Here is a 24,503-nt window from a genome sequence, read left to right as displayed (position 1 = left end):
ACTGTGCACGATAATGAATTTGCAGGCCTATACAGTGCTTCGCGCTAAGATTTCTATTATGTAGGTGAAAATGAATACTTCTGAGCCTGATTACTTCGAGTTCCCATTCATTAGAACTCAGTAAAACTGTTTGTCCTCTTTTTTTTTTTTTTTTTTTTTTTTTTTTTTTTCCCCTCCTTTGGTTTATTTTGTGAGTTCATGGCAATAAAACCTTCACAGTTCTTTGCTTAGCAGAGTTAACAGTGTGTTTTGTTAAAGCACATACACAAAGAGAAGGCATAGTTATGTTATGGACTGCTCACACCCTAATGTGAATGACTTCAGTGGTTTGAGTGATGCGGTGTTGGAACTAGAAATATGAAAAACAATTTGACTTCATCGTTTACTCTCTCTTCACCACAGGGCAATATTAGAAGAGCAAAAGCTTGCTGAGATTTACATTGTGCTACTTGGAATGCTAAGTGTTGAAACTTGCATCGAACCTTTTTTGAGGTTTTATTATTATGATTGGTTCAGAGTTGATATCCACTAATGTGTGTGCAGACTGCAAGATGGGAAGATGGGCAGAATGCAGTTTTAAGTAGTAGCATGTTTATCAGCTTGTTTTTTTTAAACTAATTGAACTCAAATGTTGTGCTTTCTGCTCTACACTCAGCTATAAATTAAAAAACAAAACAAGCAAAAAACTGTCCAGAATTATATGTGTTAATGTATACATCCTGTTGGGACTCTGCTTCTTGAGAAGTGGAGATCTCACAAAGTTGTATTCTGTGATTAAAATGAGTAAAATTTATGGTCAGAACATTAGATACATAAATTCAGTATTTCAGATTTGTGCCTGCTGCTACTCAAATTGGCCATGTTCTGCTTACAAAGAGCTCACAGGTGTAAATGTGTTAAGGGCAGCATTGTGTAATTGGGTAGGGGAGCATCTTTCCCAACTTACATAAGCTTTTAACATTTGATATGATGTTTTCTTTCATAAGCACTGGTTAATCTCAGTTTTTCCAACCTAATCCAGTTCTGCCTTTGTAGTCAGGGGTTACTGAATGGTACAACCAGAAGATGAGACCACATGTTACATACTGTTCTTTCTCAGTATTGTGATCTAGATTTCTGTTGTCATTCAAGACACTTGAGTATATAAATTGTTCAGCACCAAAGTTGAAGCACTGTCCTTTCCACTGTTTTGTGTCTTGATGCATTGAAACATATTATTGATGTGTCTGTGTGACTCTTCGTGGACTTTTCCTCATATTCTAATTATTCACTACCTTTAAGGCCCTTTCCAATCCAAACCATTCTCTGAGTTCATTTCTGACATTTTTTCCGTACCCCTCAGAGTTTGGAAATGTGATTAAAGTTGGTTTAGAACAATGTCAGGCTGCTGTGGTGGGCTGCCATGTCCCCCGTGTGCTCTCCCTCTCCCACCTCAGCAGGACAGGGGAAGAAAACACAATGGAAAAAAACCCACAGCTTGTGGGTTGAGATAAGCACAGGGACATCACTGACCAAATACTGTTGTGGTCAAAACAGACTTGGCTTGGGGAAGATTAATGTATTGCCAGCTGCACAGAGCTGTGAGAACTAAGAGCAAACTAAAAGCACATGTGCAGGGGAACGGGGAATGGGGGTTGGGGCCTGCGGTCAGTCATTGTTGCTTTGTCTCCACCGCTCCTTCATGGTCACTCTCTGCCTGCCCCTGCTCCAGGTGGGGTCCCTCCCACGGGATGCCGTCCTTCCCGAACTGAGCCTGCAGGGGCTGCCCAGAGGCAGCAGCTCTTAAGCACTGTTCCCACACGGCTCCGTACCACGGGGTCCATCCATCCCCCAGGAGCAAACTGCTCCAGCACGGGTCCTCCATGGGCGGCAGCTCCCCCCAGACCCCTGCTCCTGCGTGGGCTCCTCTCCACGGGCTGCAGCTCCGGCCCGGGGCCTGCTCCTGCGGGGGCTCTCCATGGGCCGCAGCCTCCTCCAGGCCACATCCACTTGCTCCACCGGGGGCTCCTCCATGGGCTGCAGCGTGGAGATCTGCTCCATGTGGGACCCCTGGGCTGCAGGGGGACAGCCTGCTCCACCAGGGGCCTCTGTTCAGGCCGCAGGGGAACTGCTGCAGTGTGCCTCCTGCTGCACTGCCCTTGGGGGCTGCTGGGCTGTTCCTTACATATGTTCTCACTCCTCTCTCCCAGCTGCTGTTGCATGGCAGATTTTTTTTCCCCTTTTTTTTCACCCTGCTGTCCCAGAAGCCCAACCAGCACTGCTTGTTGTCTCATGTCTGGCCAGCAGTGGGTCCCTTTTGGAGCTGGCTGGAGCTGGCTCTGCTCCAACATGGTTTAGCTGCTGGGCTCTCCTCACAGAGGCCACCCCTGCAGCCCTCCCACCTAACTCAACCTTGCTGTGTAAATCTGATACAGCTGCTATTTGGTAGGACAGAAACCTTAAGAAGGTATGTTGTCTTTCCTGACAGTTGACTTAGTTAACTGGTGTTTCTGACTTTCATTTATGATACTTAGCAAGTGTTTTCTGATAAATGATTGGCAGAATACTATTAAGTATTTTGTGTGCAGATACTTTTATGCAGAATATATTTCATTTTGATATTTTTATTTTTTTCAGCTATCCGTGTCAAATAGTGCTGGCCTTCCTCCTGTGGTTTTCTGTGGGTTTGTTCTGCAGTCATCAGTCATCCTTTGCTTTGGAGTAGGGATCACAGAGTTGTAAAAGATTCTCCTGTGTAGTGTTTGAAACTGTCAAAACCAGAGAAAATCCTAATGGATTAGGTAATACCCGTTGTAGAGGTAACATGGTAAGATGTTCTATATATTTCAGAGCCCAGCAGCATCTGAATCTAGTGACTAAGTCTTGGTGATGTAGGAAGGTCACTAACAGTGGGAGTGAAGTTTCGTCAAAATTTTGAGAATTGGGAATTTTGAGAATTTTAGACTTCTTGCTGCTGATGGGGTTAATAGCTCCTTATGCCTGACAGACTTAGCCATCATGTCTGTTGTTCACTCATGTTTTGTATTCTGTAACATGTTAAATTTAAAGCTTGCTCAAGTCAAATAATTTAGAGATACTTACCTGTGTGGTCGAGTGAGTAATAATTCTACTGGCAGTAACTCACATGGCAGTTTTTCCTCAGGAAAAATAAATGTTGCTTGAGCTCTTTGCAGTGAAGTTGAAAAATAAGACATCTTAAGCTGTCCCTTGTGAAAAAGGAACTATAGGGTAAGCTCTCAAAAAGCAGCTCTACTGTATGAATCGCAGTTTACATCTAGTCCTTTTACGCCCTTTTCCAGTCTCACTGACCTGCTAGAGAACAGTCTTGTTCTGCTGAAAGTACCGTGGTTTCCATCAGCAGGTTGCAGAGCTCTTTTCTGGAGAAGGGAGGTGCCGCTGATCATTTCTCCGAAGTTGTTGCACAAAGAAACAGAGTGGCTTGCTGAAGATTGCCTGGAAGAGAGAGAACTGGCTCTAACATGAGTCCTGGGTATTTCCACTAGATTGTGCTGCCCCGGTTTTCCTTTCAGGACTTGTTTGGATTGTAAACTCATCAAGAATCTGAATTTGTTTCTCAGAATTACTTTTTTGTCAGTTTGATTTGGTGGAAGAATTTGAGGCAATAATTTGATTATGAAACTAGCACGTGTAATTGACGAGGGCATGGGCAGATAGTGACAGACAGAAATGGATTGTGTAGAGGCCTGATTTTTGGTGCACTTTCCAGCTCTGCTTTGTCTGCTGCTAACTGCGGGCTCTGCCAAATATGCATTGCTGTCCGTAACCATGAATACTTGTCCCCCTTCCGGTATAGCGTCCAAGAGTTGTGCAATGAAAACTCCCATTTTGTCGGTACCCTTTCATTCACAGTCATAAGATCACCAGATATGATTCATCAGGACAGGAGACCGTGGCTATCAGCAGCTGCATTGCCGTGAGTGTATTTGGTTCTTCTGGTTCCTCATCTTGGGTTCGGTATACGTGTGGCCACTACTTCTGTTTTACAAAAGGCAATCTGTACGTAACAGGGCTGTTATTTGAGGGACTGCTGCGAGTATAAATTGCAGTTCTGCCGTGTAGATGCAAACCTTTGCTCCCTCGTTATCCGTTACCAAGCTCAAAACAGTTTGGTTTGTGAAGAGTGCAACTTTGCCTTTTTATTGTTGTCTAGATAAAGTTGTAGCTTAGTATTTTCAAAGCAGTTGCAGTTTTCTGGAGCCTCTTATACATGGGTTTTCAGCAGTAATTGGATGTTAGTTCCCTGAGGCCTCTTTCAGACTGTTACTGTAATTTAATTTTTCAATATGTTGCATTAAGTCAAGGATGAGAGGATTTGAATTTTTTTTCCCATTGATTTGTTTTCTTCCTATTATAGTTTTTACACAGCTTTTTGTGGACGGAGTGGGTAGCTCCATTGTTGCTGATTTTGACGGCAAAGAGTGAGTCAGCAGAAAGCTTTTGAATCATAATGTAGTAACACATCAAAATATGGTTTGCGTTTTTGATTTTTAATTTGCCTGGAATAACTTTTTAAGGGGACTTTCCTAGACGAACTTGTCAGATGATGGGATGTTAGTAAGTTAAGGTGTAAAGTACGGATGTGCTCTGCACAGTGACTGTGCAGAACAGTCTCTTTTAGTCAGGTGTTGTGTTTCCTGTGAATTCAGACACATGGGCTTTGTTCAGTGACAAAGTATTTACTATAACTAGCTCACATAGGAATTATACAAGTTAGATTATTTTCATGCTGGTTCAGGGCTGGGCATCAACAGAGTGTTGTTCACCTGACTGTTGCAAAAACCTTGAGGGGCGGTCAAGCTGAGAGGTGTAACAGAAGGCCTAGCGTGACTTGCAGAGCCTGTTTCTGTGAGAGCGTGGAACAAAAGAGCAGAGTTTTGTTAGCCCAGCACTGGGCTGAATTTTACTGAAAGTAGTGTGACTTGAACGATATTTGGTGTAGCAATTACGACTGTAAACAAGGAGTGCTGGAGTGCTGTTTATTTTTATTTTTTTTTTAAATTAGTCCTCTAAAAAATAATACTGCTCTTGTCCTTTAAAGAAAAAAATAATAGAAACAAGGTAAGACAGTAATGCAGACCAGGTGCTTCAACATGGCTAGCTTTAGATCAGCTCTAATTCATGTCAAACCTACAGGTTGCTGTATTTTAACAAGTTTGTGACCTTCAGTGAATTCACTCTAGTTAAGAAGGCTTTATTTTTTTTTCCTCCTTGGGGAAGCCAGGGCTCTGTCTAGATGTTAGTCTTTTGTTTCAGTCTGTTCACAGTGTTTCTTTATACTGTTCCTCTAACAGTGTTGTCTAAAGTTGATGTCACTTTTTACCTTATTTTTATTGTATTCGTTACGTTCTATTGTATTTGCAGCATAATGAGCTAGTTTCTGTGAGCATGCTAGGTATTAGGTACGATAAGTCGTTATTTGTGCCTAACATTACAGTGAAGGAGAACTTTGTTTTGAACTGAATTTTTGAACAGTAAATGCAGTTTGTTGGAACCATTGTTTGCAGTGCGACATGCTGATGAAAAGGAAGTCAGCTCAGTAGAATTGCATACAAACACTCATTGCTTCTTGCCAGCTGATGAGACTTTGGACTCCTCCACTCTTGCTTTTCCCAGGCTACATAGTATATTAAGGCATTAAGTGTAGCTTACTGATGGTATTACTTACACTTTCTATTTGTACAATTGAACTAATAAATCCCAAAGTTTATTTTCTTACATCTGCCTAAGTATGTCTCATCATCATCTCATTCCTTTACTCCCTTTTCTGTTGGTTGTGTATGTTTAATGTGAGATACTGAAGTGATACATACTGGATTGACCCAAGGGAAAATATAATTGATAGAGTTGCCTTTGCTGGTCACATCTAGGAGCTTCCAGAGTTTACACCTATGGTCTTTCACTACCATAGTGCTGTAGCACAGTATCTGCCATATTATTTGTTGCTTGTTAAAGTGGTAAGGAGTCCTATCAAAACTGTGCAGGCACGATCTGGGGGAGTAAAGCAATTGCCAGTCATTTTTCTTGTCCTTATACTGTCTGAATTGAAAGAAACTTTTGTGTTCCCACCTTTATGGTGGGGGAATGGTCTTGTGATTTAGTTACCAGTAGCAGTGAGAGTTGCTTGCCCACAGAGGATGGGAGAAAGTTCTCTGTTCTGCCCTCCCTGACTTCATTTCACAGTTCAAACAGTAGCTATGTGCATCATCACAGAGTGGTTTGGGTGGGAAAGGACCTTATGGATCACCCAGTTCCAAAACCCTGCCATGGGCAGGGACACCTCCCACCAGACCAGGCTGCCCAAAGCCCCATCCAACCTGGCCTTGAACACCTCCAGGGATGGGGCATCCATAGCTTCTCTGGGCATCCTGTGCCAGTGCCTTACCACCCTCTGAGTAAAAAATTTGCTCCTAATCTCTAATCTGAATCTACCCTCTCTTAGTTTAAAACCATTCCCCTTTGTCCTGTAACTCCATCCCCTGACAAAGAGTCCCTCCCCAGCTTTCCTGTAGGCCTCCTTTAGGTACTGGAAGGCTGCTGGAAGGTCTTCCCGGAGCCTTCTCTTCTCCAGGCTGAACAACACCAAGTCCCTCAGCCTGTCTTCATAGGAGAGATGCTCCAGCCCTCTAAGTATCCTCATGGCCCTCCTCTGAACCTGCTCTAATAGGTCCATGTCCTCCTTGTGCTGGGGACCCCAGAGCTGAGTGTAGCATTACATCTAATGTGAGCAACACATTTAGATGCTGACAATCTAAAAAAACTTTGGTGTTCAAAATGTTTTGTAAGCCTGTTTTTTACGGATATGTAAATGATTCTCTTCCCTCTGCCTCAGGAAAAAATAGTGTGCTGTTCACTGGCCTGTTTTGTTATTGATGATATCTTTGATTGTTAAGAGTAATCAACAGACTCATTTGCAAAATAAATTTCATGTTAACTGATTTTTTTTCTGTGTTTTTCTTTTGTGAGTGAAATGCCAAAGAAAGCTCAGTCCTGCTTGGAGCCTCTTTAGTACCTTCTCATTCATTTCAGATACCTCAAGATTGTGCTGAATCCATGTGAAACAGATTAAAAAACAAAGACCTGACTTCATCTTTTCTCCCCCCCTAGCTATTAGGCTATTAATGTCAGTAGGCCTCAGTTAACTGAAATTGGCTCAGTACTCATGATAGATGTGTTATCCTGGCTGGAAAGTGATCACTTGTGATTTTTGATCACGCACATACATTGCTGTAGAGGTTCCTTTGTGGTCCTGGTACACTGGCTTTTGCATTAATGTCTTACAGTAATGTTTTTTCAGGTCATCTAATCAGCTTCATGTGATAGTAGGGAAAAGGAAGCCTTTGATGCCTATATATCAGTAATATTAGGTACTGTGTGATTTTGGTCTATAAAAGGTGTCTTGTTTCCTTGACCTCGTGGGTAAATAGCTGCTTCTAGAAACAGGCAACAGGGCTTGGTTTAGGATAAAGTAATATTAATACCGTTTATACTACGGCATCAGCTTTCTGATGGCGGTTAAGTTGTGGGTCTCCCTGTTATAGCATCGTGTGAACATACGATAGTAAATGGGTTTAGGTAATGATGTTACTCTTTGGTCTGGCATAATGTCTTTATTCTTCTGCATTAGCTGTGTACCAAACTGTGAGTATTTCTGCTGTTTTTATGTTGCTCTGGAATGTGTGCTCTGAGGACTAATTAACCAAAAGAATGCAGAATAGAAAGCAACTGCCTACATCATTGCTCTGCAGAAAAGGGCCTAGGGTTTATACCTGTTAAATAGTCAGCACTGTTATTTTCACGTATGGGTTTGTTTTTCTTACGAATGGAAATACAGCTTGCAAGATGTGGAGTTCATCCTGTTATCCTAGCAAGGGCGGATAAGAATGCACGTGGAATATTGTGACCACTTTTGAGTCTTACCCATACAATATGACCAGATTTGAAAATTCAGAGTGGTGAGAATTACTGGATTATAAAATACTGCCCTCAAGGAAAGGTTCTTAGGAGAAGAACAATCTGTTTGCATTGGCTGTGGTGGGCAGGACAATGAAGAATCAGGAGAGTGTAGCACTGGGGTAGGTTTCTTGGAAGAAAAATAGCAGAATCTGTCGCTGGGGGCCTCTGAGAACAGGCTAGATAAACATGTCAGTAATGGTTCAGGTAAGTGACCCAGTTGGGAAGGAATGGACTGGAATTTTCTGGAATACTTGCAGGTCTAAATATTACCAGCATGAAATCTGACTTAAAAGTTATTTCCATAAGGACCAGAACTAACTCTGTGTGAGCAGACTTAAATAACCAAGGAGTACCTCCTACCCATATACAGAGGCCTTTTATCTCTGCTGTGTTTCAGCCTTTTCTTTTTTTTGCATCTGTTTTTTCTCTTCCTGTACAATAAACCCTTCCAATTAGAGACTCTCCTTCAAAGTATAATGCTGTGGTGTTTTGTTTTGTTTTTTTTCTTCCAGTCCTGCCAATTATAAAATGCAATTTATATCTTATTGCAAGATTAATATTTGGATTTTCTATAGAAGTGAGAATTCCTAGAATGCTTGGAATTTTTTATTTCAAGCAGTATGGTCAATTTAACTTTAAAATGTTGAGTAGGGTGACCTTGTGGAGGTCTTCCCAACTGCCTAGGATACCTTTAAAATAATTAGCCTACTGACTTGTCTTGTTTAAGAATTTGCCAGGCTTTGCTATAATAGAGTAATTCCTTAATGCTTTTTTCCTGGATATTTCCCACTTTCGTGGTTTTTCTCTTTCTTTCTGTTAGAGTGCTTTTCTGTAGGAAAATAAAATCTCAGTCAGAACTCAGTCAAAGCATGACATGGTTATTACTGGTTAAGAAGGCAGGAAGGCGTACTGCAGATTTCCATGTTCAGTGGTGCTGATGAGGTTCCAGGTCAGCTGAAGTATATGGTCATTCACCATGGCCTGGGCTGGAACTCTATTTCATGTGGTTATGTCATTCAGCAATGAGAAAGCAGAGTCACCTGAGAAGTATCTTTTGTCTGTGTGGAAAAGCGTGCTGGTTTTGGTTTGTGGAAGGCAGCAAAACTGTCTGAGAAGAGAGGATGCCTCATCGTTTAGTTCCAGCAAAAGCGTAGAGAGATTAATTCTATTGTGACTTTGCATCTGCAGTCTGTCAGCAAATTTTGTAAATATATATTAGTTTATGTATGCTGCTATGTAATTATAGATGTGATTATATGAAACTACCTATAGGCATATGTGTAGTACATATCAGTAGTACACACAGTAGTGTACATTATCATGGAATTGGATTTTTTGTTATTGTCAGCTATATAACTAGCAGTCTGTGAAACACTAACTGTGAACCACTTTCATCTTTACTACATGGAAGAGGAATGACTTGATTGCCCATCTTTGGAAAAAAAAAAAAAGGTTGAGTGATCTTAAGGAAGTGTTTCTTGATTGTGTGAAGCGGAACATGCAGAACAATTGCAATAAACCTGAACAACGGAGCTTTTCCTTTAAATTATTAAAAAATTTAGCAGTTTGGTATCCAGTTATGTAACTGTACTTTTTGTTGTTGTTTAGTTTAAGGAAGAAATCTCTAAGCGTTTCAAGTCCCACACCGATCAGCTTGTATTGATATTTGCTGGAAAAATTTTAAAAGATCAAGATACTTTGACTCAGCATGGGATTCATGATGGACTCACTGTTCACCTGGTTATCAAAACACAAAACAGGTAACTACTTACTGATAAACAGTCTTCTATTTACCTCTAAGACGTAAAAATATTTTTAATTCTTGATGTGACAGCTTTCTGTGTGGCAAAACTAGATCTGACTAAACCTCAGAGTCAGCTTCTTTGTCACAGTTGGCGCAAAACAAGTGTGAAGTTACAGTGTTCTTTTCTTAGGTTTGCGTTGTGTTTTGATTGGATTACTGTTTCTAAATTCAAGTCTCTTGCTTTTGTTTTTTAACTTGGGTATTATTCCCAGGGGCTGGCTGCATTTTTGCTCTGTAGTTCTCTTAGATATCAGCTTTAACTGACCATAAGTGTCTGTTGTGCACCTTTCCTCTTCACACTTAAAAAAAAAAAAAAAAAAAAAAAAAAGTGGTGAATTCTTACTACTTTGGTAAAACAAGTAAAGAAAATTCTTGAGAGAGAGCTACTTTAATGGAACTAATTTATCTGGATGAGCAGACAGACTTTGCTTGAGATGTTTTGTTTTGGTGAGACTACTTCTAAATGATAGTGAAAAAGATGCATCAAATTGAGCTATGCCATCTGCAAATTACTTCTTGTGAAATTCCCTGAAGGAAAAGAGTTGACTGAAAATCCTTTAGGCAAGTAGGGTAATGTATCCCTCATTTGAATCCAGCTCTCAGAGTTAATAGCATGCTCATTGTGGTAGCCTGAAAGTGTTTTTGCTTCTGTTCTACTTAAGTCTCCCTTGTCTGCAGCGAGGATCATCTGTGGGAAAAGATGAGATGTTGGAGGAGGGAGTGTGAAACTAGTAAGGAGAAAACTTATGCTTTGTAGGCTTCACCAGGTCACAAACATTATCATTACATTCAGGCACCTGTCAAAAGCGATGTTTGAAGTTAAGGTCTCATGACCATCCCAATTTTGTATACAGTATCAGCTAATACTGTAATTTTGTGCTCTATGTTCCTGAACTAGTATTCTACCGTTGTGACTTTTTTTTAAACTGTTCTCTTGAGTGTGGTTTCATAAGAGGTTTCATCTGAGAGATTTCATGAGCCCATAGTTAGTGAAAACAGCATTCCTTTAATTGCACAGTCCTCAAAGGGTTCATAGGTTTGACCTCCAGTAGTTTTAAGTACTGAAATAGCTGTGCCAGTCTCTTGTACTGTCTCAAACTTTGCCTCCGGGCAAAAGCACTTCCAGGCACAATTCCACATTTATGTTTTTGTGGGAATATTTTTTTTTTAATTCAAGTAAGGTTAATGTCTTTGTAGTCCACATTGTATTCTGCCTCATCTCCCTCCCAGCTCTCCCACCCCTTTTTTTTTTTTTTTGAATAATCTTAGGAAAGGTTCTTACAATTACCTTCAGAATGTTTTAATCATGTCTTGGACAAGGAAGCACAAACAAAACACCATGCAAACCCTTTGTGTGTAGATACCCAATCTTCAAATGAGGCAGTAATTTTTTCACCTATTAGCTTTATTTTTTTTTAAAAAAAAAAGACCTGTTAATGAGAATTGCCAACACAACGAAAATCCTCTTTGAGATAGTTCAGGGTGATGGTATACTTTCTCATTCTTCTTCTTACTGAAATACTTGGATTTTTGCTTTACTCCAAAGCAAGACCCTTACACCTGCCAGTGTGGCCTGGCGAGTGCCGATTTTCAGCCATGATTATCACCACTGAATTGCTTCTAACCATTTTACGCATGCCATTTACCTTTTTCTTAACTGTTGCTGCTACTGTTGATGCCATATAACTGAACAAACAAAAATTATCTTCCAAAACTAGATCTCAAAAAGATCATCTTTTCTCTTGTAAACAATATTGCATGTGTAGCTTTCAAGTAGGAACCCTCATATATATTTTTCAACCAGGATTGGTTAGGGATATTTTATTACAAAGTGCTAGTGTTAACAAAAAACTTTTTTTTTTTTTGAATAATACAGGATTCCAGTATAATCTTCTAATTTGGCCAATACAGTTTCAAAGTAACAGTGATTTGCAATGGGTAGTGAAGATGCACTGAAGTTCTGAATGCAAATGTTACAAGCAAACACTGTTTTAGGTGCTGATAAGAGGAAACATAATGGTAAAGCAGATTTAAAAGATGTGTGCTTTAAAGGCTTTTCAGTCGAAGGCTTGAGGCTGAAAGACTTGAGACCTAAAGCACTATCTTGAGGGCATATACCCCCAATTTCAAAACAAGCACACTGAAGTGAAGTTTTCAGTCTTTTCAAATTTTCTCTCCTGCTTTGAGATCTCTTGACAGTTACATGGAGAGGTACATTTGTTTTTCAAAATAGCTTCTCAGTTAAAGAACCAAAGAAGATTTTATATTTATTTTTTTACCTTTTGCTTACAGAGAAAAGATTTGTGTGTTTTCTGGAACAAAGGAAACCAAATAGCTTCATTAGAAAGTTCATATTCAGTGTAACCAATTTTGCATTTTATGATCTTCATCACTGAAGTTACAGCTGCTTGGCTGATGGAAGTAGCCTTGTGTTAAAACGTGGTGGTTGCTGTTAGTGCTTGTTTTTCTCAGGAGCACAGAATTTCACCTACCTTACGTCAAAGCCAAGTATTCAGTTATTCTCTTTCCCAGATCATTAGCTTGTATCTGGAAGGTTCCCTCCAGAAAGGGTTTTCATTCAGCAGATTGTGTGTGTGTTCTGATGAACCCAAAAGTCTATTATTAGAGTGCAAATTAAAACAGGCAAAACTGAATTCATAGGAATGGTTATGGACTTAAGTTATAGGACAACTGTTAGATCTTATGAAGGAAAATTAATTTGAGTCCACAATGGGAATATCAATAGGAACTTGAATGAGGTTACTAGGTCCCATGTCAGCTGAAACATTCATGACTTGGCATGCTACGTTCTGTTTGCCATTTACAAGAATGCTGGTCAAAATCATCAGGATATACTAGAAGGTGGGGTATTTACACTGTAATGTTGATGACTTGCAAAATGTGCAACGTATTTCATTTTCCCCTTGGGTTCTATCACATGTGACATTTAGCTGGAATCAGAGTTCTTAAACATTCTAGGGTGGCCTCTGGACCTGAGTCATCTCTCAGACTGGGGGGGGCGGAGGGAGGGGTGGTTGTCTTTTTATTTTTTGTTTTTGTTTTGTCTTTGCTTTATTGAAACGAGCATAGAATTTTATTGTACCAGAAAGGTACTGAGATGAACTGAACTGTAAAATTTAACATAATGTAATCCCCCTATCTTTGTGTGACATTGGAGTGAATAGTTTCTCAGAGTTATTTTACACCATAATTTTTAATAATAAGTACAGGTATTTATCAAATTGTTTGAACCAGATTGGGGAATTGATTTGTGCTTAAAACTAGCCTCTCTTTTTTGCATAGATGGCACGTTAGCTTTAAATGAGCTCAGTTCCTTGATCTTTCACCCCATGGCAGCACCTAGATATATGCCTCTGCTATAGACAGGTGTGATGAATATATGAATTCGGCAGCTGTTTTTACCCTGTTCTTACTCTGAAACTTTATTGAGATTCTGATATTTATCTTGTAATGAAATAAAACAGTAATTGAATTTCACATTTCGTAAGGCATCCTATTAAATATGTGACATGGAATAAATTAGATTTTGCTAGTCTTTATTTCTTTAAGCCCCAGGCATGTAATTGGTACTGTCTGAGGGCTAGTGTTACTGTAGAACAAGGCCAAGGATTCTTAAAGCAAGGTAAGGACTGAGAAAGCAATATGTTGTTAGGCGTCCCAGGGAATTGCATAAGAAGGTGGTAATGGCTACAGATGGACAAAGGCCCATCCATCTTCATAATGTTAGAACCTACTGTTGTGAAGAACAATGATGTTGCTGATGTCTGAGAAGAATTTATTATAGGAAGCCATCTAGAGATCTGTGATTTCTGAGAAGTTATCAAAGTGAAATTTAATGTTCTCAAGTATGATGACACTGTTCCTGTATTTAATGACATAACCTTGCTAAACTTATTATTTTTAAATTTCTTTTAGATCACAAGACCACACAGCTCAACAAACAAATACCACTGGCAGTACTGCTACCACATCGACATCAAGCAGTAGTACCTCAACAACAGCTTCAACAAATAGTAACCCTTTTGGCTTAGGTAAGAATGTTTTGTTAGGTATCATGGTAGATATCTTCCCTTGGATTCAGATAATTGTCACTGAAACTTTATTCTATAGTAAACAGGACTTAAAACAAACAAACAAACAAAAAACATGCACACAAAAAAACAAACTAGATTACAAATACCTATGAGGTGGGTTGTAGAAGTGGCTGTAGACATGGGTTCAGTAGTAAGGTCCCACTGATGTTGTATTCTGGCACTATGGGTAATGAAACTTTTTCCAGTGCATCCTGCTCCTTAAAAGTGTATCTCTGTTGGCGTGCAGAGAGTGTTGTTGAAGTTGTATCTGTTACGTGAAGCCAGATCTGGAACAGAACCAGCAAAATCCTGCTAAATTTATAATTAATTATTTGTTAGTTTCAATCTTCTCTTTCAAGAAAAAAAGACTGCAGCCTTGATTGACAGAAATACACAGTATTTTAAAATAAGTATTTTATTCACGCTCTTTCATCTCATGCTTTTTAAACAAACTAGAATTGAAAAAGCTAACCGTTAGGCAAATGCCTTTTGGTGTAAACAGTTCTTTAGTCTAGTATCTTCTAAAAATGTGAATTGTCTGTTTAGACTCAGCAAAGGAAGAAAATGAAAATCATTATTAGCTCTTGGTGCAGCAGTAAAAAAAAAGAGCTCTACTTCTAATTAGAATAGGGAGTATGTGTCATATTAGGAGGTCTCTTCGTTATACCATAAAAAGACGGATAAATGATTATTACAAATGCACTGGAACATGTTAGAGGGGGAAACTCCAAAGACCTCAAACAAGTTATATTTCAACGCAATTTGATTTTTTCAGGTGTCTTGTTATTTAAAGAAGCAAATTAAGTGGATGACTCTTTATCAGGCTCATGAAGATGGACCGTTGCATTTATTTTGAAGAGTGGGATATGTTCAAATATTTTGCATTTAGAAAGAACATGGTTGTGTTTAAAAGTATATCAGAAACTAAAAGTTCAATTACATTTTTTCCTTCCCTAAAGGTGGCCTTGGAGGTTTGGCAGGTCTGAGCAGCCTGGGTTTAAATACATCAAACTTTTCAGAGTTGCAAAGTCAGATGCAGCGGCAACTTATGTCCAACCCAGAAATGATGGTTCAGATAATGGAAAACCCATTCGTTCAGAGCATGCTTTCAAATCCTGATCTGATGAGGCAGTTAATTATGGCTAACCCTCAAATGCAGCAACTGATACAGAGAAATCCAGAAATCAGTCATATGCTGAATAATCCAGATATAATGCGACAGGTATGTAGAAAGATCTCTGTATGTTCATGACGTTTCATTATTGTGTAACTGAATGATGTAGCAAGAATAGACATTAGTAACTGAGATACTGCCAAATGCTGACGTTTTCACTTTAGAATGGATTTCTTATTAATACAGATTAAACGTTCCACTTCCTTAGACACTAGAACTTGCTAGAAACCCTGCAATGATGCAGGAAATGATGCGAAACCAAGACCGAGCCTTGAGCAACCTTGAAAGTATACCAGGTGGATACAATGCTTTGCGACGTATGTACACAGATATTCAGGAGCCAATGTTGAATGCAGCACAGGAACAGGTGAGAAAAGATTACAAATGCCTCTGAGGGAAAATATTTTTCCAAAATGAAAGAATATAAACAATGTAACTTTTCAAGTGTGTACTTGGCAAAGCATTTCTATAAGCTTGAATTCACTATGTAGCATCTCTTCAGAGGAAAGATGTTCACAAATTCTGTGCCTTTTTGAAACTGAAGAAATACAGATAATGTTTTGTGGGTCCAAGAAGCTATTTTAAAGTTAATGAATTTCTATATTAAATTACTGCAAAAATCTAAATTGCTTTACTTCTTTGACTTGTGAAATTATGAGGTCTAGGAAAATTTTAATGGCCTGTTTAGTAACTTGGAACCTAAGATGGGAAGAGAAGAAGGTTTGAAGTTGGGAGCTGCTATAGAAGAGATGGTCTTACTGTGACCAAAGTACTAGTGTAGTAGAAACACTGCTTTCTGAAAGAAATGTGATTTTTTTTCTTTTGAGATGCTAGTGTTTCTTAATGTTGGAGTCTTAAGAATACTTACAATGAGTTACTTTAGGTTGGTGAGTATAACCAATCAAGAGCCATCAACATTTATCTTCGCGTTTTAAATTTGGAAAGATAATCTGCCATTTATAGTGGACTTTAAACAGTTGGCTATTATAGATGATACGTTTGCTTTTCCTTCCTCTGTAGTTTGGAGGTAACCCATTTGCTTCTTTAGTAAGCAATGCATCATCAGGAGGGGACAGTCAGCCATCTCGTACAGAAAATAGAGATCCTTTACCAAATCCCTGGGCTCCTCAGTCCAGTTCTCAGAGTTCCACGACAAATACCAGCTCCAGCGGTGAGAGTGGTGGCAGTGGTACTGTTGGAAATAGCACCTCTGGCAGTACGGGACAGAGCTCAACCATACCAAATTTGGGACCTGGACTAGGAGGTGTGTCTATTATTGTAGTTATATATATTTACAAATACTGTGGAATTTGCTGGAATGATTCTTTTATTAGAAAGATTTGGATTCAAAGTTTTTATTCCTGTTTGCTTTAGCAGAACATTTGACTAGTGTCAAAGTCCTCTGTACAAAAACAAACATGAAAAGTAAACTAAGGGTGATAATACATCGGTATTGCTTTAAAATAACAAAGGTGGGGAATCTTTAGATGAGTGATAGTATTTTTCTTGTTTGGAGACAAACAGGAAAACAGTTAATAATCATCCTCTCTATGATTCATATGTGATAAGTAATTGTCTTAAATGCCTAGTGGGACTGCTTGTTGGATGCAGCCTTTTTCTTAACTTGTTTCTAGGATGCATCTGTGTAAGCAGAACCATACAGAGTTGCATTTCAATGACTAAAACTTGTAGAAAACAAGTGGTTGAATCCTGGTTTTAATTAGTCTAATTTGATATGGTATTTATGAAAGTGTCCTTGTAATTTTTTTTTTTAAGCTGGTATGTTCAACACACCAGGAATGCAGAGCTTATTACAGCAGATAACAGAAAACCCACAACTGATGCAGAACATGTTGTCTGCACCCTATATGAGAAGCATGATGCAGTCATTAAGCCAGAATCCTGATCTTGCAGTACAGGTAAATGCATCTTATATAGTAACACATGCATTTAAGTTTTTTTCTTTTTTTCCCAGTTCAGTCTATGATAGTTATGTATTGACCAAACGATTCAGCAATTGTCTGTAGTGAATGGCACAGTTCTTGAAGTATGTCAATGCCTAGCTCAATGAAATTATTACCTGGTTACCTTTAACAATCTGTTGCAGTGAGTTTCTTCAATTTGTAGTTGAATTCTGCCAGGCGTTCTTTAGAAGTAACTTGTAAGTTTGTGTATGTTGTGTACAGCCCTAAACTTGTGACCTAGCTTAAGAGACAGTTAAATAAAACAAATTAAGGAGTTAAAGTAGATAGATCTTCCAGCAAATAAATACCAACACTAGTCTGAGAGAAGTGAAGGGGGAAGTGTTGATGCCAGTTTTAGGTGTTATTCTGGTTTTATTTTCTTACCTGTGACCCTTGCTTGCTATAAAAGTACAGATACTGATGTTTTGTGAATGGTACAGAAGTGCTTTCAAATTTTACTTAGAGCAATAATATCCAAAGTCAAATGCTGAACTTACAGAAAAGAAATTACTTTATCTAAGGAATACTGGCTTGGAAAATATACCTGACTTTTTGCAGATGATGTTTACAGAGAAACTGTGTCATTTAAATATCAAATAGACACTGAGCAGAAAAGGATTGTCTAGTGATATAATTTAGGTTGTCTTGCCAAGTATCTGGCATTATTTTCACTTAAAGATTTTTTTTTTTTCTAAATAATAAATCCCTACCTTGTGTGGTGGTTTATAACATTGTGGTGGTTTATAACATTACATTGTTGGTAGTTTATAACAAGTTCTGGTCAAAGTAGTAGAAGGTGACTTTTCTGTGAGCTTATTTTCATAGACGATTATCATCCTCTGTATGATTCATATGTGATAAGTAATTGTCTTAAAGCCCACTGGTTTCTACTGCTTGGTCTTTAATGTTAAACATTTTTGTCCCGTAGATGATGTTGAATAATCCTTTATTTGCTGGAAATCCTCAGCTTCAGGAACAAATGAGACAACAGCTTCCTACTTTCCTTCAGCAAGTAAGATGAGATACTAGTTAATAATAAATGTCACAACTGATTTTTTTCAGTAAGCTGTTGTCCTTTCTTATTTGGCTAAAAGACTGTTAAATACATTCTCATTAGCTTTAGACACTGTTAGTTTGTCCCATGTTAGTTTGTCCCTGTAAATTGGAGTAAATAAATGGTATTGCTAAGATCTTACTGCAAGCAGGCAGTGTTATGAGTAAAATTAAGACACACATGAATTACAGGAGCAAGTTCAGCGTTCAGAAGAAACTACTTAAATTGTTTTAACTACATGAATGGTTGTAATGTTTCATGATGTCACTACTTTGTGATGACTCAGTATGTGAGAAGCTAATACCACACTTAATTTTGAAATCCACAAATAAATGCTAGTTAGTGAAGAAACAGCAGGAATCATTTCTCTGATTCTATGATTTCTGTTCCTTTGCTCTCTCTTTACATCAGTATCCACACCGTGTTTACAGTGTAGACACAGCTACTTCTCAGTCTTCACTATGTTGTGTCAGATGATAAATAGCATTAGCAGATGAACTAAACTGAAAAAGTATCTGTGTTAATCTCAGAATGTTGACAATATTGCAGTTTGTATTTCCTTACTTGCCTGTTGGCATTATATGATGGGACTGGGGGACAGGAACCATAAAATGTTCCTTGGTATAATGGAAACGCATCTCTTGCAATAACGGGCAATTACCTGCAAAACTAGGAAAACTCATCTGTGAGCTACTCCCTGGCAGCTTTTAGAATTCTTAACAAGAATTGCTGCTCAACAGCTGGAATCAGTAACACTAGTAGAGATATGATCACCTAAGTGTTCTGAAAATAATTGGGCCACCATTTTCTGTATAAAAAAACTCCGAATATTGGACAGTAAGTCACGGTTTATAGATTGTTTTCTTAAGCAGAGTGATTACGGCAGCTTACTGTGAGGGACCCAGAATGTTTTTAAAGACTTGGGTAGACTTTGCCAGCTATATGCTTAGTTATTCTCTGACTTTTAGCTATCACGAAGATTAAAATCCAAGAGATGAGCACTCTCCGTGTTAATAGGTGGCTGTGTTTAAGTCTTGTTACACACCCATATTCCAGACAGACTTCCTGCAATTCTGCTTTTGACCAGAGAAATTTTGACCATAATATGTGCAGTTCTTTGTGTATCTAAAATGTTTTTGCAGCAGAAGGAATTTGGTCTAGTTGCCAAGTGGAAGCTGCTAAGATTAATCAGCCTGTCTGCTGTTGGAATTAGGTCTTCCTACTAAGACTGCCTCAGTTGTGACTGAAACAAATAGCTTTTTACTTGTGGGTGGCATCTCTAAGCAGAGGTGAGCATAAGCCCGCAGTTTTAAATTTTTATCTAAAATAGTCTGGTTTCTGGACATGTCAGAAATCAAAAAGATTTGCCTTTAAAATTATCTGTAGATGTGAAAGGCACCTCTTAGTTGAAGTCATAGTAGAGTGAGGGCTCTTTAATGCTATGCATTTGCTTGCTAGTGTGTTTTGTACTGTATGTATTTATATTTCTATAGTTGACAAGGGCATTATGAGTATCAACACATGCCCAAGCTGTCACGATCTTACTGCTGTGGTCTGAATTTAGCTAGGAAAGGGGAATAAATCTTTTTATTAGATACCTTTTAGCTGAGTTTCATTGTATTTGGTGTTGTTGCTCACCAGTAGTGTAAAACGGGAGACTAATCCTAGAATGATGATGGACTAATACAATCCTATGGGTTTGAAAGGTGATAGCCTGCTAGAAGTAATGAAAAATACTTTTCCTGGTGTACTCCTTATTTGAAAGGCTTTGTCCATCTCTAGAGAGTTCCTCGATGACCTTCAATTAAAGTTTTATCAAAAAAATAATAAAATACCTGAAGTATTACATGTAAATATCACAGAACTGTAGTGGTTGGAAGGGACCTCGAAAGATCATGGGGTCCAACCCCCATGCAAAGCAGGATCATCAGAGCAGGCTGCCCAGGTAGGCGTCCAGGTGGGCCTTGAATATCTCCAGAGAAGGAGACTCCACAGCCTCTCTAGGCAGCCTGTTCCAGTGCTCCATCACCCTCACCGTGAAGTTCTTTAGCATGTCGGTGCAGAACTTCCTGTGTTCTATTTCATGGCCATTGCCCCTTGTCCTATCCCCACAAACCACTGAGAAGAAGTTAGCTACATCCTTCTGTCTCCCACCCCTCAGATATTTATAGACATTGGTAAGATGCCCCCTCAGTCTCCTCTTCTCCAGGCTGAACAGACCCAGGTCTCTCAGCCTGTCCTCATAGGAAAGATGCTCCAGGCCCCATATCATCTTTGTGGCCCTCAACTGCACTCTTTCCAGGAGATCCCTGTCTTTTTTGTACCGGGGAGCCCAGAACTGGACACAGTACTTCAGGTGAGGCTTGACCAGGGCAGAGTAGAGGGGGAGGATCACCTCCCTTGACCTGCTGGCCACCCTCCTTTTAATGCACGCCAGGATCCCATTGGCCCTCTTGGCCACCAGGGCACACTGCTGGCTCATGGTCAACCTGTCATCCACCAGGACCCCCAGGTCCTTCTCCGCAGAGCTCCTCTCCAGCAAGTCATCCCCCAGCCTATATTGATACGTCCGGTTGTTCCTTCCCAGGTGCAGGACTCTACACTTGCTCTTATTAAACCGCATCTGGTTTCTTCCTGCCCAGCTCTCCAGCTGGTCCAGGTCTCGCTGAATGGCAGCACAGCCTTCTGGTGTGTCAGCCACTCCTTCCAGCTTTGTGTCATCAGCGTACTTGCTGAGGGCAGACACTATTCCCTCATCAAGGTCGTCGATGAAGACGTTGAACAAGACTGGACTCAGCACCGACCCCTGGGGAACATCGCTAGTCACAGGCCTCCAGCCAGACTCTGCTCTGCCGATCACCACCCTCTGAGCTCAGCCAGTCAGCCAGTTCTCAACCCACCTCGTCGTCCACTCATCTATCCCACTTTCTCAGCTTTGCTAGCAGGATGTCACGGGAGACAGTATCGAAAGCCTTGCTGAAGTCAAGGTAGATGACATCCACCGCTCTCCCCCCATCTACCCATCTGGTGATGCCATCATAGAAGGCAACAAGGTTGGTTGAGCACAACTTCCCCTTGGTGAATCCATGCTGACTACTCCTCATAACATTCTTCTCTTCCAATTGCTTGGAGATGGCATCCAGAACAAACTGCTCCAACACCTTTCCAGGGACAGAGGTGAGACTGACTGGCCTGTAGTTTCCTGGATCCTCCTTCCTGCCCTTGTTGAAGACCAGAGTGACATTGGCTATCCTCCAGTCTTCAGGCACCTCACCCGTTCTCCAGGACCTTTCAAAGATGATAGAGACCATATCTGCCAGCTCCCTTAGCACACACAGATGCATCCCATCGGGACCCATGGGTTTGTGTGCGTTGAGCCCACTCAGACGCTCCCGAACCACTCTCTCGTCCACCAGGGGGGAGCCCTCCATTTCCCAGATCCTTTGTCCTCTTGCCAGGGGTGAGGAGTCCCGGGGGGGTGTCCTTGAAGCAAAGACTGAAGCAAAGAAAGCATTCAGTACCTCTGCCTTCTTGGCGTCTTCCGTGACCAGGACCCCCACCTCGTTCAGCAAGGGACCCACATTATCCCTAGTCTTCCTTTTGCTGTTTACATACTTGAAAAAACCCTTCTTATTTTTATCTCTTTAGTAAGCCTCATCTCTAGGTGGGCTTTAGCCTTCCTCATCACGTCCCTGCAGGCCCTGACAACATGTCTATACTCCTCCCAAGAGGACAGGCCCTTTTTCCACATTTCTTAGTCCTTCCTCTTCCTTTTGATCTTATCAGTGAGCTCCTTGCTCATCCACGCAGGTTTCCTGCCCCCCTTCCCCAATTTCCTATTTTTCGGGATGCCCTGATCCTGAGCATGGAAGAAGTGCTGTTTAAATGTAGCCCAGCTCTCACAAGCACCCTTGCCCTCAAGCAGGCTAGCCTGTGAAATGCTCCCAAGCGGGTCCTGGAAGAGGTCAAAGTTGGCTCTTCGAAAGTCTAGGGTAGCAATCCTGCTTTTAGCCTTACTTCCTCTGCCTAGTTCCATCTGGAACTCCACCATCTCATGGTTGCTGCATCCCAGGCTGCCCCCAACCTTCACGTCCCTGACAAGCCCATCCCTGTTGGTAAGAACAAGGTCCAGGAGCACCCCCCGCCTCGTCGGCTCCTCCACCACCTGCATCAGAAAATGGAACCATTTGGACTGCGCGTGCCTGGCCGAGTTGCTTACCCAGCAGATGTCTGGGTAATTGAAGTCCCCCATGAGGACCGTCTCTTGTGATCGTGAGGCTACTAGCAGCTGCTCGTAGAAGGCCTCATCGACCTCCTCCTCCTGATCTGGTGACCTATAGTAGACCCCCCACCACCGTGTCCCCCATACCAGCCCACCCCTTAATTCTCACCCACAAGCTCTCCACCTGTCCTTCACCCTCCCCCAGGTGGAGCTGGGTACACTCTAATTGCTCCCTCACATAAGGGGCAACCCCACCCCCTCGCTTCCCCAGCCTGTCTTTCCTAAAGAGGACATAGCCCTCCATGACAGCGTTCCAGTCATGCAAGCTGTCCCACCACGTCTCAGTGATCGCAACGAGATCATGGCCCCGTGACCGAACATAGATCTCGAGCTCATCCTGTTTATTTCCCATGCTCCGCGCATTGGCGTACAGGCACTTTAGGGAAGCAGCAGGTGCAGTTACCCCTGGGGGGATGCAAGAAGAAGAAACCATATGGGGCATCGGGAACAGTACCTTCTCTGAGGAGCTCTCAGAGAATCCTATGGGAGAGCTCAGAGGTTTTTCCCTGTCTTCAACAGTGACAGTAGTGATGACTTCCCCCAGCCCTTCTCTGTCACTTTTAGCTCCCCTCCCTTCCCCCATCAAACCTAGTTTAAAGCCCTGGTAATCAGCCCAGAGAGCTTGCTCCCCAACACAGTTGCGCTCCACTTGCTCAGTAGGTGTCTGTCCGCAGCCCACATACCCGGCCTCTCAAAGGATGGCCCAGGATCAAAATACCCAAATCCCTGATCCAGACACCACCCCCTCAGCCAGTCATCTACCTATGCCGTTCTACTCCTTCTACCAAATACTCAAATTTAAAGTTGAAAAACAACTTTGGAAAGAATGTCAGATTCTATAAAACATCTGTGATTAAAAAAATAACATTGAACATTTGTATATGATTCAGTTAACAGATTTCTCTCCTTTTCTTAGATGCAGAATCCTGACACATTATCAGCTATGTCAAACCCTAGAGCAATGCAGGCTTTGCTACAGATTCAGCAGGGCTTGCAGACACTAGCAACAGAAGCACCAGGACTTATACCCGGGTGAGAATTGGTCTTAAAAGTTTAGACAAGAACTCCTCTCTTGCACTATATTGCTCCTTCTTTTTACATGTAGAGATTTATCACATATATAGACTTGGTTTTGCTTTTTTTTTTTTTTTTTTTTAAGTTTCACTAAACTTGTTTTGGAATCTTTTCATGATTTTGTCTGTAGTGCATTTTTTGCATTTTTAAACAGTGATGGCTATGGTCTTTGTCTTAGTATGTTACTTAAATTGTTAGCCACTCTATATTTGGCAGTATTTTTACTTGGTTATTAAGTTTAGGAACAGAAGAGACATTATAATTAAGCTTGTGTTTATTATGCAAGTGAGGCATTTTTTTCTGTCATTTGTGCAGATTTAATCCTGGTTTAGGTGGACTGGGAAGCACAGGAGCTCCTACAGGGTCCACTGTATCTAGTTCTGTTCCCAGTGAAAATACAAGTCCAGCATCAGGATCTACTGAACCCAGTCACCAGCAGTTTGTCCAACAGATGTTGCAGGCGCTTGCTGGTGCAAATGCTCAGGTAATGTAGATCACTATATTCTTTTTTTTTTTTTTTTTAATTATTATTGCATTTTTCACTCGAAACCCCTAAAAAGGAGTCTGAGAGTTGAAAGAAGAGCTCAGAATAATTATGGGCAGAAGAAAGCAGAAGAGGCTTAAAAGTGGTGTTGCAGCTGTGCAAGTAAATAATTGAAAAACATCAAATTTGAGTAAAAGTGTCCTCTGAACATACAATTTTTTTTATAGGCTCATCTTCATGCCCCTGAATTTCTAAAGTGCCTGGAAAAATGCAAATTGAGGTGGTGAGGTTCATTGACAAATAAAAGATGGGCTCAGGAAAGAGACTAGCTTACTGAAAACCATCATCTGTGTGCTTTTTGTCTGTATTGTTGTTACTTTGTAGCTGTGACTAAGTCTCTGTCCCAGACTTTGGAATAACCACACTCCATGTTTTGGAGGCCTGAATTTGTTGTATGCTTCATGGACATCCTGCAGGTCCAGGCTGCAGTGCATCTTGTTAGGCTGTCATGTCCTACTGATGAAGTATTGATGGAGTATTCTGCTTAGTCGTGTTTAGGGGAAGCAGGTGGTGGCAGTGAGGGACATTTCTTCAGTGTC

The 24,503-nt window shown here is 40.6% G+C and overlaps 1 protein-coding gene across 3 annotated transcripts in view; it reads left to right on the top strand.

The window, feature by feature from the left end:
• UBQLN1 (ubiquilin 1) overlaps positions 1-24,503 on the top strand; it is a 30,256-nt gene that overhangs the window by 3,663 nt on the left and 2,090 nt on the right. For 2 of the 3 annotated variants that reach the window (XM_035309380.1, XM_035309381.1), the window contains exons 2-10: positions 9,583-9,734; positions 13,715-13,830; positions 14,832-15,094; positions 15,255-15,413; positions 16,067-16,310; positions 16,823-16,965; positions 17,939-18,022; positions 23,263-23,378; positions 23,736-23,904. In XM_035309380.1, coding sequence (XP_035165271.1) covers positions 9,583-9,734; positions 13,715-13,830; positions 14,832-15,094; positions 15,255-15,413; positions 16,067-16,310; positions 16,823-16,965; positions 17,939-18,022; positions 23,263-23,378; positions 23,736-23,904 — 1,446 coding nt within the window. The remainder of the gene's footprint in view (positions 1-9,582; positions 9,735-13,714; positions 13,831-14,831; positions 15,095-15,254; positions 15,414-16,066; positions 16,311-16,822; positions 16,966-17,938; positions 18,023-23,262; positions 23,379-23,735; positions 23,905-24,503) is intronic. The other variant, XM_035309382.1, reaches the window with a different exon arrangement.

Source organism: Oxyura jamaicensis, chromosome Z (assembly GCF_011077185.1).
Source record: "Oxyura jamaicensis isolate SHBP4307 breed ruddy duck chromosome Z, BPBGC_Ojam_1.0, whole genome shotgun sequence".
Classification (NCBI taxonomy): Eukaryota; Metazoa; Chordata; class Aves; order Anseriformes; family Anatidae; genus Oxyura; species Oxyura jamaicensis.
The sequence above is the reverse complement of the archived record's forward strand: the minus strand, read 5'-3'. Positions and strand labels throughout refer to the sequence as shown.